This window comes from Cornus florida, unplaced genomic scaffold (genome assembly GCF_030987335.1).
Source record: "Cornus florida cultivar Cherokee Brave unplaced genomic scaffold, ASM3098733v1 CherokeeBrave_3.0.0_Hap2_Chr01, whole genome shotgun sequence".
NCBI classification, from domain to species: domain Eukaryota; kingdom Viridiplantae; phylum Streptophyta; class Magnoliopsida; order Cornales; family Cornaceae; genus Cornus; species Cornus florida.
This window is the reverse complement of record NW_026775571.1, coordinates 79,129,271-79,148,316: the sequence shown is the minus strand read 5'-3', so window position 1 is coordinate 79,148,316 and position 19,046 is coordinate 79,129,271. Positions and strand designations below refer to the sequence as shown.

General features: G+C 34.8%; 2 protein-coding genes across 2 annotated transcripts; both read right to left on the bottom strand.

Moving 5' to 3' along the window:
* Nucleotides 1–289: 289 nt before the first annotated feature.
* On the bottom strand, nucleotides 290–1,779 carry LOC132275709 (stearoyl-[acyl-carrier-protein] 9-desaturase, chloroplastic-like). The gene is made up of 3 exons (XM_059777021.1): nucleotides 1,649–1,779; nucleotides 1,014–1,524; nucleotides 290–751 (listed from the first exon to the last, which is right to left on the bottom strand). Exons 1-3 carry the CDS (start codon nucleotides 1,777–1,779, stop codon nucleotides 290–292), a joined length of 1,104 nt encoding a protein of 367 aa, XP_059633004.1.
* A 12,969-nt stretch (nucleotides 1,780–14,748) lies between these two features.
* On the bottom strand, nucleotides 14,749–17,292 carry LOC132302402 (stearoyl-[acyl-carrier-protein] 9-desaturase, chloroplastic-like). Its single transcript, XM_059799236.1, has 3 exons — nucleotides 16,891–17,292; nucleotides 16,113–16,248; nucleotides 14,749–15,128 (listed from the first exon to the last, which is right to left on the bottom strand). Exons 1-3 carry the CDS (start codon nucleotides 17,290–17,292, stop codon nucleotides 14,749–14,751), a joined length of 918 nt encoding a protein of 305 aa, XP_059655219.1.
* Nucleotides 17,293–19,046: the final 1,754 nt, after the last annotated feature.

Sequence of the window (19,046 nt, the reverse complement as noted above, 5' to 3'; positions counted from 1 at the left end):
TTTAACCAGTCATCCCGTAACCGTTCTAAACCGGAGAGCTAGGCTGGCAGTTTTTTTTGCCATCCCTATTTATATTCATTACACTTTCTATTCCTACTAAAATTATGTAAGTAAGAGATGACTCCATAAACTTACTATTTAAAATTGAAGTACTTATAATTACTCCATAAACTTGCTATTTAAAAATTTAAGTGGAAAGGGGGACTATAGGCTTATAGAGTAGTTTCTTTATTCAAGAAAAGATACACCAGAGTGAAGAGATAGACCACAGTTCTCTCTTTTTCTTCATTCAGAGCTTTACTCGCTCCTGAGCCTTTCGACCCTCCCCCGAAAGTCCACTACTGATCTTCTCCACATTCCACCTATCAACCAAACACTCCAATATATCAGCATAGTCCTTGGCAGTGTACACACCGAGCCGCTGTGCAACAGCCGAGAAGTGCCTGAAAAGATCAAAGTCACGTCCATCGTACATCGAGTGGGCTGGCATTGTTATCTTCTTCTTCATCATGTCTGCAAATGCCACGAGACTTCCATCAGGATCAATCTCAAAGAACTTCTCCACTATCTTGGTGTAAGCAGCTTCGTGGCGCTTCTCATCGGAGGCTATGGTACCACATATCTGAGCCAGGCTTGTGTCCCCATATTGCTTGGCAAGCCTAGCTGTGTTACCATGAGAGATAAAGGTTGCCCTCTCTTGGAATGAGGCATAAATGGACAATAGGTAGGGATTATTTTCTGCCTGAATGTCCTATATATTAATGTGAATTAAGGAGAAAAAGTAAACAAGGTTAAAATCAAAATCATACTATTATTTATCTAATAAATATGCATTAATTAGTTGGAGTGGCAAAATCATATTATGTATGTGTGTCAGTGTGTGCACTGTAACTTCCTTTAATTAGCTTGGAACCTTTCAAAGTTTGAACTGCTAACATAAGAACATGTGATTCGTACAACGTTAGTATATATATATATATATGCTAGCTATTGGTTAGTACTATATATCTCACCATTCCAAACCCAATCAGATAATGAATTGTTTTCTCAATTTGCTTCATGTCAACTCTTCCAGAGAGATAGAGATACTTGTTGAGGAGGTCACCATGCCTGTTCTCTTCAGCAGTCCATCCCCTAATCCAAATTGCCCATGCACTGAGGCTTGAACACGATTCGTCCCGAATTCCGTCAGTAGTATTTAACACTGATTGGTAAGTTGGAAGGGCTTCTTCTGTGATCATATCTCCAACCAACACAACAAAGTAGTCATCCGGGATCTCTTTGGCCCTCTCTCTGAGTTCCTTCACTTGCTCGGCGAATTCGTCCGCCGACCTAGTAGGGTCTGGCAAAAAATCCTGTGGCTGCCAAGATTTCTCAACTTGTTTTAGGTGAATCAACACATTGTTCTTAGCCCAATCATCCAGGGATTTCACTATCTCTAGCTTTTCTGGTGGCATAGAGTGTGTCACTTGACAACGTGGCTCTTGAGCAAGTGCGAATTGCTTCTTCCTCAAGCCAACCTCCCTAGATATTTAATTAGTATAAGAAAATTATCAAATTTGAGGATGAATTCTTCTTTCAAATCACTACTAAATACAACGTATATATATGGAAAAAGCAGATAATAAAAATATATTCTATGACACACCTGGAGCTGGAGGGGAGAGTGGAAGCCATGGAAATCTTGGAATATGTGAGATGGGCCATTGGAATATTGCGAGGAAAGGAAGGGAATTTTAGAGATTGAAAATTAATTTTGGAATTGATAATCACAGACATTTTCTGTTCACTCAACCAATAATGGGAAGAAACGTAAGCCACCTGGGTCTAATTTATAGACAAATGGTAGAAGTTGGTGGGTAGTCGATCGTAGCCACATAAATAATTCAGCCAACACATGCAGAACTCCTATACAATATGGATGTATGAACCTAACGAATCTAAAAATTATAGGACACGGCAAAAATTAAAAATACAATATATTTTACATATATAAAATAAAATGTTTTTGCCCATTTATCCATATAACTATGAGTGAGAACACTAATTTGAAGCTTAGATTTAGATGTTTGTAGCATTCGTTTTCTAAAGGTTTAAATTATTTTTCAATTTATTCATAATATATTTAAAATTGCTTATTACATTCGTTTAAAAAACACATAGGAATAATTTCAAAAAAATGGTGTCTTGGATGTCAAATTACAAAAAGATAGAGTTAAACTTAAGTTTTTCAAATTAATAGAGTTTTGTCAAATGCTGACATGAATATAAAAATTTTCTGTTAATTATCTCTTGATTTCCAAATTGCCCATCATATGTTGTTGTGAAATAACCCCAACTACCCATTTAATTTTTTTCTTTTGGGACGGTTCAAACAAGGGGTAGAAAAAAAATGTTTCATCTCCACTGATCTGCAACTCCATTGGATTTGTGAAGTCCAAAAAAGTTAAGAGAGACGTTTGATGTAAGTCGATTAATTGATTTACCCTTTCAATTGCTTTTTCCGGTGAGTTGGCCGTAAATGTTCTCTCCATGTGCTCTTTTATTTTCTCTCTAGAACGCAGAAAACAAACTTATATCTGATCTTTCTGGGTTTTGTTTGAGGTGTAGTGTTGTGCTTATGGAGAGAAAGCAAGGTTCTTTTCAGCATTGAAAGGAAGAGTTGGTGAGAGGTTTATCGCCAGGGAGATCCAGGGGGTAAGGAGTGGGTCTCCGGAGCCACGTGGCGCAACTGGAGGTATTAATTTTGAGATTGGGGAGGTTGAAGCCGGTGGCGGCTTTGTCGACTTCCCTCATGCTCGAAACCGGTTGGGTCCTGATGCGCGATTATGGATCTTTGTCGCTTTTAGATTTCGGTCTCAGTTGAAGCTGTTGGGTCGCTGGTGGAGGTTGAAGCCGGTGGCGACTTTGTCGCCGTTGATGGAAGGACCTGATCAATTGAATAGGATAGTTAGGTCATTTTGCAACAAGGGTAGTTTGGGAATCAAAATATAATCTACGGTAAATTTCTACGTCCAAATCAGCATTTGACAAAACTCCATTATATAAAAAAATTTAAGTTTGACCCATCTTTTTGTCCTTTAACTTTCAAAACACCATTTTTTTAGAATTATCCCAAAAAAATAATTATAAAACCATCTCGCTATGTCTTCAAAAGTGTCAAAAATGTATATTGTCATGTTTAAGCCGTGTCTATGTATGTTGTGTTACAATCGTGTTTGACAAAAAATAAAATAATCAAATTTAAGGACTCTTTTAGCTATGTATAACCCTTGTTGAAGACGTGTCTAATATTACTATAACGTTTAGGAGAATGTATCCATACTTCCTAACTTTAGTACATTTAAGAAATCTTTTAAAGATAACTCTACCACTCTATACATTAAAACAATTCGATCCCTAACATTATTTTCTACACCTTCACAAGTTTTTGCACATGAGAAAAAGCTATACCTCATCATTATGATGTTTATTTAATCTTTTAGGTGTAATTTTTGGAATATAACTCAAAACTTTTTATAAGATATTTACATGTAATTTTTCTCAGGATCCATTAAATTAATTTTGTTTCCATCGATATTCGAACATTCAACATCGTTAGTTAGAGAATAAAGCTTATACCAACTAAGTTGGTGTCGATGATGATCCACTCTTTGCTCACCGGTTGTTGTAACCCTTACAATGAAGACCCTGTGGTCCATTTGCACAAAAGTTGTGAACGTACAGTCCTTAAATATGCACTCATAATGACCATGCATAGTGTCTATCACACATCTTATCCAACCCACCACCCCACTATCACACAAGCTCAAACAAGGTCTCAAACCAGCGAGTTATAGATTGTTATATTCGCCAGTTCTATTAGAGGCGAGTTTTTAGACATATAAGTATATATTATTACCAGTAGAATCACAACCACCAAGTAGCTTCTCGCTAACTGTTGCATAGAGCATAAAATTGATTTGATCAGGACAGCTCTACCTGCATTACTATAAAAATTTTATTACCAGTAAAATTGTTGCTAATTCTTGTAGTGATTTTCTTTAGTCTGTCACTTTTTTTTGGCGTTGGGTTAATATTTGTTTGAGTGAACTAATACTAGTAATAAATTTATTTATTTATTTGACTGGGCTAAAATTGCTTATAGTAAAAAAAAATAATTATTTTTTTGGAACAGACACATAATTATTCCCAAAATTATTACCCTTTTACTTTTCCAAAAATGCTCCTCCAAACCTTACTCTCCACCCCAAAACCGCAACCACCAGGCAAAGCAAATTCGTGAGATTGAAGCCTTTTTCATTGTCGTGGAGTGCCACATCACCATCGGCGACCATAATGAGTCTTGATGCACCAGTGATGAACTGGGTTTCGAAGCTCCATGAAACTGTTCCAAGACTGAAGCTCTCAAGACGACTATGGCAAAGGCAACGACAATGGCCCACCGAAGATGAAACCTCCGGCGACACGGATCTCTGCAACACTCTCTAGGTCTCAGTTTTGGGTCGCTGGTCATGATGTCAATCAAGGCCTCGTTAATGAAGGTGAAGGTACGTGGTGTAGACGACGATTTTATTGATTCCAAGGTCATAGAGGGAGAGGTGGAGGTTGCGGACGGTCGAGACGAGGTTGCCAAAGAGGTATGTGTTCACAAGGTTAATGGTGTTTTGGAACTTGTGGTTGGGGAAGAAGAAGAAAGACGTGGTTTGCACTGCCGGGGAGGTATCTGTTATTTTAGGACATGATTTTTGACTTGCGACGGTGAATGTATTAGAGATATATTTGACTACTTTTGTCACGACCTGAAAATTCTAATAAAATCCTCAATACATACAAATCCAAATACATCAAAATATACTCATTATCAAAAAAAATAATAATAAAAAAAAAATAAAAACCCTTCTTTTATATAAAGTCAATTTCCTCAAATATACACAAAAATTCTCCAAATAAATAAATAAATCTTGCAATGCCAACTCTTCCACCTAAGCCCGAATCTAGCAATCTTCATTCATCTTCGGTACCAGAAACTAGAGGGTGGTGAGACAAAAGTCCCAATAGGAAAAACCATAACAATAATTTCATGGAGATTTAACAAAATAGCTTCACAAAATATATATATTCATGTGAGTATATAAACAAAATAAATATGCCTTTAATTAAAACACTTAATAAAAATCATTAAAGCAAAATCACCTCATGTCATTCAAGGTATAGAGAACCCTACACTGAAAAAGATTAATTTCTCATTGGATCATCAAGTCTCAAGCCTCCGGCCTCCTCTGCAACTCTCGGCTCTCTCTCTCTCTCTCCTCAAACTCGGCCCTCTCTGTCTCTTTCTGTCTAATTTTCTTTCTTTTTTTAGCTTACTAAACTCACAAGACATATACCATATATAAAGGCAATCCACCGACAATTTCCTATACATCAGACCAAACCCACATAAACAATTCAAGGTGAAAAGCTTTTTGCCCCAAAAAAATCTCTTCGTGGGTCCACCACCATCTATCACAATTTCCATCATCACATCATTTCATTTTCCTCGTCTCATTTTGGCCAATCTGCCTTCCATCTTCAGCATTAGATAACATACAATATATATATATATATACATGAAACCAACCAATTAAAAGTCTAAAGTGGGACCCGCCCAAGAAACCATCACAATTTCCTTTCTCTCCCTTCCCATCTCGCTGGTACCTTGCTGCCACTAACAGATGTTACATAATATATATTATATATATATATATATAATATGTAACCCAAATACCAAATCAATTAAAATGAAACATTAGTCTTCAATTTGGTAAGTCTCTAATTTAAAATAAAATAATTAATCTTGACAACTAAAAATCATAAAATAATTAAATTAAAATTTTAAAAAAAATTCAGGTTATCACAATCTCCACCACTTAAAAAAAAAATTCGTTATCGAAATTTAGATCCAACAATCTTTGTATATCTGAAAACACCAATAACCACAAAACAAAATCCAAATCCTTGCCCTAGGCGATGTGAGATACTGTGATATGTAGGATGTTGTGGTAACTGCCAGTGTTAGTCACCCGCCTACACACTCCGTAACCGTTGTGGTAGCTAGTTGATGCGTCACCTGCCCATTAAAAAATAATAATAACAAACCTGGGCTACCTGTGATACCCCTCGGATCCGAGACACGGGTTAATCAGGCCCAGGCCCAAACCCGAGGGAATATCAAACAATTAATATTTTATAATGAACATGGAATACAAAATAAATTAAGAAATGAAATTAAAGTTGGAAGAAACTAAAAATAGAATCCGCAAAATATTATAATTATTAAAATCCATCAAACCCAAACTCTAAAACTCCATCAGTTTACAACTTGGGAATCCATCTCTAGTGGACCCCTATTAAACATCTATACGGAAGATAGAACAACTGTAATAAACGTCCAGAAATAAAACTATAGAGAGAGCCCTACATCGTCGGAAGAGTGAATAGAGACCTCTGCTCAGCACGAACACGTCTAAGCCTGGAACTGTCGTGTACCTGAAAAATAAAAGTGGGTCAGGCCCACGTGCAAGTTATATATTACTACAATCCAAACAGAGGCCCGATACGCATGTACATCCTAAACAATTCAACAATAGCTAATAGTCCGTAAATATATATATAGTCACACTAAAGGACTCTCACTGGACTACAGGCCGGTCTCAACCTGAATAGAGGTAACATGCTAAAACGCACACGAAGTGGGCATATGTACCTATACCTAAACAAGGTACACCTCCAACCATCGTAGCCAGCTACACATCCCGATGCATATACGCTCCCTAGCCATCGGTCCTGAGGCTCAAGCTCATACCGAGGCACCATAACAGTACATATATAAAATCCATCTAAAATCCCTGGTATTGCCGGTCAACAAGTAGTTGCCATGACAATACAAATTCACGGGACTTAACTTTTAGTTAATCCCATCCTTATTCCAAGTAGGTGGGTAATGGTATTGTTTTAAAAACCAAACCCATCCTTAGTATGCCACCGTCCCATACCGGTGCCTACTTTCCAGTCCTCCAGTAGTCAATAATACCAATAAATCAAGTATATATCAACTAAATTCCAACATCCAACATTCAATGTTAGCAGTGATAAAATAAGCATTGATAAACAAGGTCCCAACAACAACATATACATGCCCAGTTTACGTTGTTCCCTTTAGTATGATATAAAGACAGAATTAATTAAAACTTCCATTTAACACCTTACAAATGACATACAGATATGTAGGGTATGTATCACAAAATCCTAACCTCCACAGTTGATACTAACTGTGATAATGTAAGCATCAAAACAATATTCACAGTATGTATGTAGACATGCTCAAATTATAGTGTTCCACAAAACCGATCTAGTGTTAAACTCAAATCCTCCTAGTATTTAAGTTCCAACAGTTGCTATTACAGAAGTTAAGATAGCTATCATCTAGACCCATCCTTCCAATAATTTATACTAGCAGTGGTAAGGAAAAACGTGAACCATAGAACCACAATGCATCCACAAACATGCTTAGTCTAGGTTGAACAAGCATACAACACTACTGTAACTACCAGTTTCATAGCAAAACAGATATCATTTTTGTTTGGTTTAATCTTCATTAATCCTGGAATCATTTAAGAGTGCAAAGAGTATGAAGCCTAAGGGAAAGAGTAAGGATATAATCTTGCCTCAGAAACTTTTGTTCAAAGTTTCAACGTCGTCTTCTTAAAAAAAATCCCGGCGAGTTCCAAAACCCGGTTACTGTTCACGGGTACGAAACACAATTCCCGAACTCAAAATCTGATCTCCACCGTTCAGATTGTGCAACACTGAGTCATGAACCTATCCTCCAAATTTCAGCTCGATCGGACCACGGACGAAGCGGAATCGGATGTTTGATGAAATCTGGGCAGAATGGAAAAAAACCTGTGCGACCCGGTTACTGTTTATGAGTACGAATCACTATTCCCGAGGTCAAACTCTAATCTCCACCGTTCAGATTGTGCGTCACTAAGTCATGAACCTCTCCTCCAAAATTCAGCTCGATCGGACCACGAACGAAGCAGGATCGGATGTTTGATGAAATCTGGGCAGAATGAAAAAAACCTGTGCGACCCAGTTATTGTTCACGAGTACGAATCACTGTTCCCGAGGTTAAACTCTGATCTCCACCGTTCAGATTGTGCGTCACTGAGTCGTGAACCTCTCTTCCAAAATTCAGCTCGATCGGACCACGGACGAAGTGGGATCAGAGCTTTGATCAACCCTTGGCAGAATGTGAAAAATTGCGTTTTTCCTTCTCCACTTCCACAAAACGTGTGCTTTGTTTTAAAAAACCCTACACAGACATCTACTTTATACTTATAGAGTTTTCCTAAACCCTAGGTTCATTTAAGTCCAACTCACAATCCTAACCGGCCTATCCAATTAACGTAGAAACCTACGACGGCTATAATATAAAACCCTAATTTAAACTGTAATTAAATCCTTAGTTAGATGTATTTACCTAATTATCCTATTCACGATTAAATACTTAACAAATAATCTAATTGAACAAAATAATAATTAGTAAACCCAATTAAACCAAATAAGACACACATAAAATAAGACACACATAGAATAATTAAACCAATTACACTTAAACCATTAATGCCAATTAAATAATTAAAACACTAACAAGTAATTCCAATCAAATAACTAAAAATAAATATCATTTAAATAAATTAAATCACCACAAAAGAAAACAATTAAGCACCTAATAAAAAAAATAATGACACATAATCAAATAAAATGCACTTAAATAATAAATTAAATACCATTAAATATCAGGAATATCCTTTTTAAAATTTGGGGTATTACACTACCTGCCCAATCACACTAACCAACCATCCCAGTAGTTGCCAGTGAACACCATCCGCCCACACACACCCGGTTACGAGTGGTAGCTAACTAGTACTACACACTCGCCCACTCACACCCGTCTACATCATCACTACACTCACATTTTCGGCTGGGTACAACTCTGATACAATTTTGTCACGACCCAAAAATTTTAATAAAATCCTCAATTTATACAAATCCAAATACATCAAAATACACTCATTATCACTAAAAAAAAAAAAAAAAAAACCATTATTATACAAAGTCAATTTCCTCAAATATATATAAAAATTCTCCAAATAAATAAATAAAATCTTGCAACGCCGATTCTTTCACCTAAGCCCGAATCTAACAATCCCCGTTCATCTTCGATACCTGAAATTGGAGGGTGGTGAGACAAAAGTCCCGGTAGGAAAAATCATAACAAAATTTCATGGAAGTTTAACAAAATAGTTTCACAAAATATACATATTAATGTGAGTATATAAACAAAATAAATATGCATTTAATTAAAATATTTGATAAAAACCATTAAAGCAAAACCACCCCATGTCATTTAAGGTATAGAGAACCCTACATTAAAAAAGATTAATTCCTCACTGGATTATCAAGTCTCAAGCCTCCGGCCTCCTCTATAACTATCGGCTCTCTCTCTCTCTAATTTTCTTTCTTTTTTTAGCTTACTAAACTCACAGGACATATACCATATATAAAGGCAATCCACCGACAATTTCCTACACATCAGACCAAACCCACGTGAACAATTCAAGGTGAAAAGCTTTTTGCCTAAAAAAATATCTTCGTGGGTCCCACCATTATCTATCACAATTTCTATCGTCACATCATTTCCTTTTCCTCTTCTCATTTCGGCTAACCTGCCTTCCATCTTCATCATTCGATAACATACAATATATATATATATATATATATATATATACAAGAAACCAACCAATTAAAAGTCTAAAGTGGGACCCGCCCAATAACCCATCACAATTTCCTCTCTCTCTTCCCATTTCACTGGTACCTTGCTGCCACCAACAGATGTTACATAATATATATTATATATATATAATATGTAACCCAAATACCAAATCAATTAAAATGAAACATTAATCTTCAATTTGGTAAGTCTCTAATTTAAAATAAAATAATTAATCTTGACAACTAAAAATCATAAAATAATTAAATTAAAATCTTTAAAAAAATCCGGGTTATCACAATCTCCACCATTTAAAAAAAATTTCGTCCTCGAAATTCAAATCCAACAGTCTTTGTATACCCAAAAACACTAATAACCACAAAACAAAATCCAAATCCTTGGTTCAGGTGATGTGAGATACCGTGATATGTAGGACGTTGTGGTAGCTGCTAGTGCTAGTCACCCACCCACACACTCCGTAATCGTTTTGGTTGCTAGTCGATGCGTCACTCGCCCACTAAAAAAAACAATAACAAATCCGGGCTACCTGCCCAATCACACTAACCAACCATCCCAGTAGCTCCCAATGAACGCCATCCGTCCACACACACCCGGTTACGAGTAATAGCTAACCAGTACTATACACTCGCCCACTCACACCCGTCTATATCATCACTACACTCACACTTCCGGCTGGGTACAAGCTCTGATACCATTTTGTCACGACCCGAAAATTCTAATAAAATCCTCAATTTATATAAATCCAAATACATCAAAATACACTCATTATCAAAAAAATAAAATAAATAAATAAATAAAAATAAAAACCCTCTTTTATATAAAGTCAATTTCCTCAAATATACACAAAAATTCTCTAAATAAATAAATAAAATCTTGCAACGCCGACTCTTCCACCTAAGCTTGAATCTAGCAATTCCCGTTTATCTTCGGTACTTGAAACTAGAGGGTGGTGAGACAAAAGTCCCAGTAGAAAAAACTATAATAAGAATTTCATACAGGTTTAACAAAACTGCTTAACAAAATATACATATTCATGTGAGTATATAAACAAAATAAATATGCATTTAATTAAAAGATTCAATAAAAACCATTAAAGCACAACTACCCCATGCCATTTAAGGTATAGAGAACCCTACATTGAAAAAGATTAATTTCTCACTGAATCATCAAGTCTCAAGCCTTCGGCCTCCTCTGCAACTCTCGGCCCTCTCTCTCTCCCCTCAAACTCGGCCCCCTCTCTCTCTCTCTCCTCAAAATCGGCCTTTATGTCTCTCTCTAAATTTCTTTTTTTTTAGCTGACTAAATTCACAAGACATATACCATATATAAAGGCAATCCACCGACAATTTCCTATACATTAGACCAAACCCACGTGAACAATTCAAGGTGAAAAACTTTTTGCCCAACAAAATCTCTTCGTGGGTCGTCCCACCACCATGTATCACAATTTCCATCGTCACATCATTTCCTTTTCCTCCTCTCATTTCGGGTAACCCGCCTTCCATCTTTATCATTAGATAACATACAATATATATATATATATATATATATATATATATATATGAAACCAACGCATTAAAAGTCTAAAGTGGGACCCGTCCAAGAAACCATCACAATTTCCTTTCTCTCTCTTCTCATCTCGCTGGTACCTTGCTGCCACCAACAGATGTTACATAATATATATTATATATATATAATATGTAACCCAAATACCAAATCAATTAAAATGAAGAATTAGTCTTCAATTTGGTAAGTCTCTAATTTAAAATAAAATAATTAATCTTGACAATTAAAATTCATAAAATAATTAAATTAAAATGTTGGAGTGGGATGCAGGTGGAAATGGGTAACTCCCGCAATACAAAAACCCATGGGACTAGGGGCATTTGCACTCCGACATAGAAAATGATATTGGTATGACACGCGACTTAGTTAATTTGTGCAATGACTCTCCTGTGACTAGCACATGCCCTACCTCTATAAATAGAGCACTGTGTTCTGACGCGATGGATCATCAAGGCCCTAATTAGATCATTCCTTTTCTGGCTCTCATTATTTCCCTTCTCTCACTACTTTCCCTCTTTGATATTATGATCAACAATGAGAGTAAGTCAATCTTTTAACTTTGAACTAAGTCATTTTTCCTTGAAAAAGTTACAATTTAACTTTTTAACTTTCTTGTCAGAGAAGGTGTAACTTAAATATATAATCCTTCAACAAAACTAATGTAAACTGAATTAGGGAATCATACACATATATAAGACACACTAAATATAATAGGTTAAGCTAGCATACTTGTGAAGCATTAACAAACTCAGCAGGAAGCCAAAAAATGAAGAAATCCAATATCTTGCTTTTGATCAGTGTTAGATTTGAGAGAAAAGAATCTGATCCCTCTTTGTATGTTCTTCCACTTTCTCCATTTTTGCTCAGACGACTATATAGCTAGACTAACCGAATTAAGCATGTATGTGAGAGGGGATGACAAGATTCCTCCCATCAAGGAGTCTATCAGATCGATCACCCCATCGTGTGTAATCCGGAGTCGAACCATAAACTTAATACTTCCTAAGGCACCAGGTCAACTGACCGACTTGAGCCAACCCCTTGAAATTAACCTTTTTTTTTTTTTAGGGTGACAATGGTTAGTAGTTAGTTTGGGAATTTTTTAGGGTGGCAATGGTTAGTAGTTAATTTGGGGGGGGCGGGGGGGATCGAACTTAAAATCAATAGGTTGGGAGACATTTTAAACCCGATCCTTTATCACTCGAGTAACACCGCCACATTTTTTAGAGACACTGTGTTTGTGGTCTTTTTGCACAAAAGTGGTTTATTAGTCCTCGGTCCTTACCCAAAAAAATAAAATTTGTGACTAGTTTAAAAAAATTAAAAAAAAAACATGTGAGCCCAAGCTGCAAGTGTAGTAACTAATGCCTATTAACTATACACCCTCTGTGACCATGCATAGTGTGTATCAGACGTTTTGTCGAACCCGCCACCTCATATCACACAAGCTCAAGCATGCACAAAACAAATGCTTTCCCTTCAATGGTACCTCTGATAGTATGTTTTCACAACCCACATAAAATGTCTCTCTCCGTTTTTTTTTTCTTTTTTCAAGCAAATATACAACCATGAGCTGGACCACTCAATCAGTCAAATCTCTCCAAAGAAGAAGAATAGCTTATACCAACTTATAGTAGAGCCTATCGATAACCCACATGCGATGTCCATGCAGTGTTAATGGTATGATCCTGATTGACAAATTATTCACAAATGTAGAAAATGACCTATATCAAATATAATATTATATAACTAAATTGGCAATAGCTAGCCCAAGTAGGTACAAACCCTCCTTCCCCAAAAAGAGGTGGGGGTGATACACCAATATTCACTATAGATGTATTATATATTATCATATAAATATGTATTCTACATATATATAAGAATCTTTAAATCTGATATGCACCAATATTCACTACATATTACATATGTATTATATATACTATGATATACCTAAAGAAAATGAACATATTACTTCAAATAAAACGACTACTTTCAAAATAAATAACTCATTCCATCTTCTTGCAAATAGAAACTTGTAGAAATTCTAATACAATTATCTGCAGGCATATATAAAAAATAAATACCCAAACATTTTTTGACTCACTTCAAGTGGGTCACTAATGGGTTAATAACTTACCGAATATTATTAACTAACCCGTTCAAAACCCGCACAATTGTCACCCCTAGTATCACCTAATTTTAATAAATCAGTATACATAAATACAAGTGTAAGGATACTACACCTTTACAACGATCTCATATAATAAAATAATAATAATAATTAAAATTCCATAATATACTCATTAAATTCGTTATCACATGATCCCCGCTATTAGGTGACAAAAAAGTAGAGATAAATAGAACATTGGAAAGCTAAGAGGATTATATTACGGTTGAACGACCTTTTTTTAAAGTTAGCCTACTTTCTATTAAAGTGAGCCTACTACAAAGTCCATCTTTTTTTTAGTTAAAAAAAGAAAAGAAAAGAAACAAAATTCAAATCCGGCCCAAATGAAGTCATTTTCAAGATTGAAATGAAGCCCATGCCGAGTCTGCCATCTAGCCCATTCCATGCCCACGACCCGAATCCCAAAGCCCAAGGACCGGACATGGGTTTGTCAAAATGCTTCTCACCTGACCCATTGACCAGGCCAAGATCAGTGGGCTGGCCTGACTTGGGTTTCTCAAAATGCCTTCCCACCTGACCCATTGAACAGTCCAAGATTAGTGGGCTCAGGCTTGGGCAAGCCTCGGTTTCAAATAATTGGGGCCCAGGTCGGCAAATTATGCCGAAAGGATTTTTTCAGGATAAGAACCTATCCCTAATCTTATAGTTGAAATGAGGCAGAGTTAAAATTACTATGAAGACGATATTATCATATTTATTAATGTCACAATGACATTATCTCAACGATGATATTATCTTAACTTATAGTATCTTCATCTCATAATAGTTGTCAATTTTGTAAATTTTGACTCACTATCACTTTTTATTTTTGAATCATTTGAGGTCATTTTAGTCATGTTCCTTTAATATATTATATATTACCTATATCTCATACTAGAGGTCTATTTCCGTCACTTTGACTCACAAAAATTGTGAGTCAAAATTTTTAACTTGACAACTAATATAAGAAGGAGGGAGTATAAAATAATCGAATACATCCTATTTTCAAACTTTTATACTTGCTTGCTATTTAAAATTTAAGCGGAAAGGAATATAGATAGTTTCTCAATTTACTCAAGAAAAGATACACCTGAGTAAAGAGACCACAGTTCTCTCTTTTTCTTCATTCAGAGCTTCACTTGTCTATCAAAAATCCAACTGAAAGGAACGGAAACTACTTGCTTGGCCCTTCCCTGAGCTCTTTCCTCCAGCCTTCTAATTTTGGAGCTAAACCACAAACATAATCCTGAGCCTTCCGACCCTCCCCCGAAAGTCCAGTACTGATCTTCTCCACATTCCATCTATCAACCAAACACTCCAATGTATCACCATAGTCCTTGGTAGTGTACACACCCAGTCGCTGTGCAACAGCCGAGAAGTGCCTGAAAAGATCATCATCACGTCCATCATAAATCCAGTGGGCTGGCATGGCTATCTTCTTCTTCATCATGTCGGCGAATGCCACGAGACTTCCATCAGGATCAACCTCAAAGAGCTTCTCCATTATCATGGTGTAAACAGTTTCGTGGCGCTTTTCATCGGAGGCAAGGCCGACTCGAGCCTTAGGCGAGTTAGGCGGTTGCCTAAGGCCCAGCCAATAAGAAGGCCTCATAATTTTTTTTTTATTTCTGTATATATTATAACTTTCTTAAAACAATTATAATATTTTCTTTAATTATTAAAATTCAAAGTATAGAGAAATTTGACAGTTGACCTAAAACATTTCTATTCTTTATTTTTTTTTTTTTTTGCGGCCCCCAAATTTTTTTTTCTTTATACATTATAATTTACCTAAATATTTTATTTTCTTATATCATTAAACCTCAACAAATACAAAATTTAATAGTGTGTGCAAAATATTTCTATTCTTGTATTATCTTCTTTTATTTTATTTTATTTTATTTTTTTTCATCCTCATTACATCAGCATATATACACAAACATTAAAATTAAATATTAAATATATATTTAAGTGAAAATTGATGAAACTTTCTATATTTTTTTAAGAATCCTATTAAATTTTATTTTCTCTTTTTTATTTTATTATTATTATTATTATTATTATTATTTTTAATTCCTCACATATTTTTTCTCCTCTCTCATTATAATTTTTTTTTTTCATCGTCACCACAATTACAATTTACAATCTTACAATCTCACTCTAGAAAAAGATTTTGAATATACTTATATTCTATTAAAGAATTTATTGGAGCATTAGACCAAATTATTCGAAATCAATTTTTATTATTCTATAACTTAAATTAGTTTATAGTTTTATTAATTTTTGTTATCATAAAATTATATATTTTGTTTATAATTTTTATTTATATTGTTAAATATGACTATTAGAAAGCATATAGCCAATTAATTAATGATAAAACTAGAGTTTGAAAAAATTTTAATGATAGGTTTAAAAATCACTAAACAAATAATTAGCTGGCATAAATATATAAATAGATTTAATTAAAATGCCACTTTATTTTTTTTCGCCTAAGGCCTCGTAATGTATTGAGCCGCCCCTGATCGGAGGCTATGGTACCACATATCTCAGCCAGACTTGTGTCCCCATATTGTTTGGCAAGCCTAGCTGTGTCACCATGAGATATAAAGGTTGCCCTCTCTTGGAATGAGGTGTAAATGAACCCTAGGTAGGGATTATTTTCTGTCTGTATGTCCTATATATATATATATATATATATATATATATATATGTCAGTGTAGAGCTACGAATTTCTCTTAGGGCCCAATAATGAACATGATAAAATAAAACCAAAAAATTTACTAGTTAAGTAACATGACAATTAACAATGCAATGTAGCAATATACATAACATGCAAAAAAAAAAATACATGCAGTACCTAATGGTGCAATTAAGATTCAAATAGTATGCCATTTTTTGTAAAACAGGGCATTCAAAAAAAAAAAAAATCAGAAATACAATAAATTTAAACAAGAAGATAATTTTTTTAAAAAAAAAAAAAAAAAAAAGTGTCCCTGCTCGTACGTCATACAGTGCAAGAAGAATAAATAAAAGAGAAAAAGTAAAAGAAGAAAATAAAAAGAAAAATGAGAAAACTTTGAAGGGAAAAGAATTCAGTTAATCTTCTGGGAAAAAAAAAGAAAAAAAAAAAGGTTTTGTTCAAAGACGAGGAATGCAAAATCTTTTGAGGGGATCAATGAAATTAGAAGAAGAAAAGAGCAAAAGAGAGAAGAAAAAATGAATTCGAAAAAATTATATATACTTGTCTTGTGCATGCATATATATGTGTGTGTACTGTAATTAATTTGAAATGCAAACATAATGTTAAGTATCTCACCATTCCAAACCCAATGAGATACTGAACTGTTTTCTCAATTTGCTTCATGTCAACTCTTCCAGAGAGATAGAGATACTTGTTGAGGAGGTCACCGTGCCTGTTCTCTTCGGCAGTCCATCCCCTAACCCAAGTTGCCCACGAAGTGAGGCTTGAACACGTTTCGTCCCGAATTCCGTCAGTAGTATTAAACATTGATTGGTAAGTTGGAAGGGCTTCTTCTGTGATCATGTCTCCAACCAACATAACAAAGTAGTCATCCGGGATCTCTTTGGCCCTCTCTCTTAGTTCCTTCACTTGCTTGGTGAATTCGTCGGGCGATGTAGGGTCTGGCAAAAAATCCTGTGGTTGCCAAGATTTCTCAACTGATTTTAGGTGAACTAACATTGTTCTTAGCCCAACCATCCAGGGATTTGAATATCTCTTGCTTTTCTGGGGGCATAGAATGTGTCACTTGAAAACGGGGCTCTTGATGATCAAGGGTGAATTGCTTCTTCAGCAAACCAAACTTCCTGAATTAAGTTGGAGTTGCTAGGGTTATTAATGGTAAATGTAATGTAAACATTTATTTCATAGACAGTGACGTTAATGGTAAATGTAATGTAAGCATTTCTACTACTGTAATACAAACGTTGGCCCAAGAAAATTGATGACTAGTTCTTGTCTCTCTGTATAGTCCAGAATTTTGGAATAGACATCCAATTAATCAATTGAATTAACATTCTAAGACCCAGAGCATAATTAGCCTTAAAAAAACTTTCCCTCAACCGATCGAGATGGGATTCTATGATCTGACTAGTTTACATCTCATCATTATGCAACTTCCTCCTCAATTTGCTTTATTTATTTATTTTGGTTGGTGTATACTATAATTTAGGGTGAAATATCAACCTCGATCCCCTGAAATGTGTCCAAATATCTTTCAGCTGAAAGTATTATCAAAATAGCAACTCATCTCCTTTAAGGTTTGTTCAAATATTTCTCAACTAAAACTATTATCAAAATAGCCTGACCTCCGATCTCCTGAGATTTGTCAATATAATCCTACTCTGACCACCCCTAATGTTAATTAATGAAATTTTTTAAAATGCCCAAACTACCCTTAAATGAGAGAAAATGACCTTTTTAGAATACCAAATGACCATTTCAACAAAATTTAATTGGACAAAACTAACTTTTCTTACATCTACTATTTTGGATTGGTTTTGCCGAGTTGAAAATTTTTTTTGTGGGCAGTTGAAGACAATATTTTTTTAAACAAGCGGTTTGTTTATAAATCAAAGGATGTATTATTATTAGCCAATGTCTATTTTGTTAAATTATATGAATTATTTATTGAATACTTTGTTTTGACAACAAATTTGTTGAATTATATACTAAAATAGTTATTTGATATACTACTAACAAGGTCATTTGAGCCATTTTCTCTCACTTAGTGGTAGTTTAGGCATTTATAAAATATTCCATTAACAAAGGTTTAACTCGTACATATTAGAGAATTTAAATTGGACAAACCTCAAATGGTATTAAAGGCTATTTTGACAATAATTTCAACCGGGAGATATTTGGACAAACCTCGAAAGATGTCAGAGATATTTCACCCAAAAATTTATCTCTTAGATATTTCGGAAAATCAAATTTCACCATATTTTCGTTCACACTTCTTATTTGTTGTATACATAAGACTCATAGAATATCTTGACAAAAGTCCATTGTCAAAAGTTTCAATACCTCTTCTTGTTTGAACGTGGAGAGCAGAAAGTTTATATATTATCAGTTACAAACCTTCACTTTGATCCCATGATGCCACAGGCTACATTAAGTGCATCATGAAGTTAATTTTTCGTCCAATATTTCGTTGAAGTTAATTTCTCCTAAATTTTAATGTTTGGTTGTCAAGAAAAATTAGGATATATTGGTGCCATAATAACGCATCCATCAATTTGCTTCCAAAAGTGCTGAAGTTTGAGGTTGTGTAAAACCAGTTTGGGCTTTTTTTTTTTTTTTTTTTTTTTTTTTTTTTTATTTTTTATTTTTTTTTTATTAAAAGTTGATATTCGCACACCCTCTTCTACATATACACTCCAATTTAAAAAATAAATGACATTTTTAACATTAAGTTCACATAGCAATGATTACTCTTTTGAATTAAACAACTA

Bases quoted from the DNA above. Each gene is read 5' to 3' on its own strand.
- LOC132302402 (XM_059799236.1), bottom strand. From the start codon at position 17,292: ATGGTTGGGCTAAGAACAATGTTAGTTCACCTAAAATCAGTTGAGAAA. The intron at 16,249-16,890 runs GTGAGATACTTA...ATATATATATAG, and splicing joins ATCTCATTGGGTTTGGAATG to GACATACAGACAGAAAATAA. The intron at 15,129-16,112 runs GTACCATAGCCT...CTAAGGCTCGAG, and splicing joins AAGTCTGGCTGAGATATGTG to TCGGCCTTGCCTCCGATGAA.
- LOC132275709 (XM_059777021.1), bottom strand. From the start codon at position 1,779: ATGTCTGTGATTATCAATTCCAAAATTAATTTTCAATCTCTAAAATTC. The intron at 1,525-1,648 runs GTGTGTCATAGA...TTAAATATCTAG, and splicing joins ACTCTCCCCTCCAGCTCCAG to GGAGGTTGGCTTGAGGAAGA. The intron at 752-1,013 runs GTGAGATATATA...ATTAATATATAG, and splicing joins ATCTGATTGGGTTTGGAATG to GACATTCAGGCAGAAAATAA.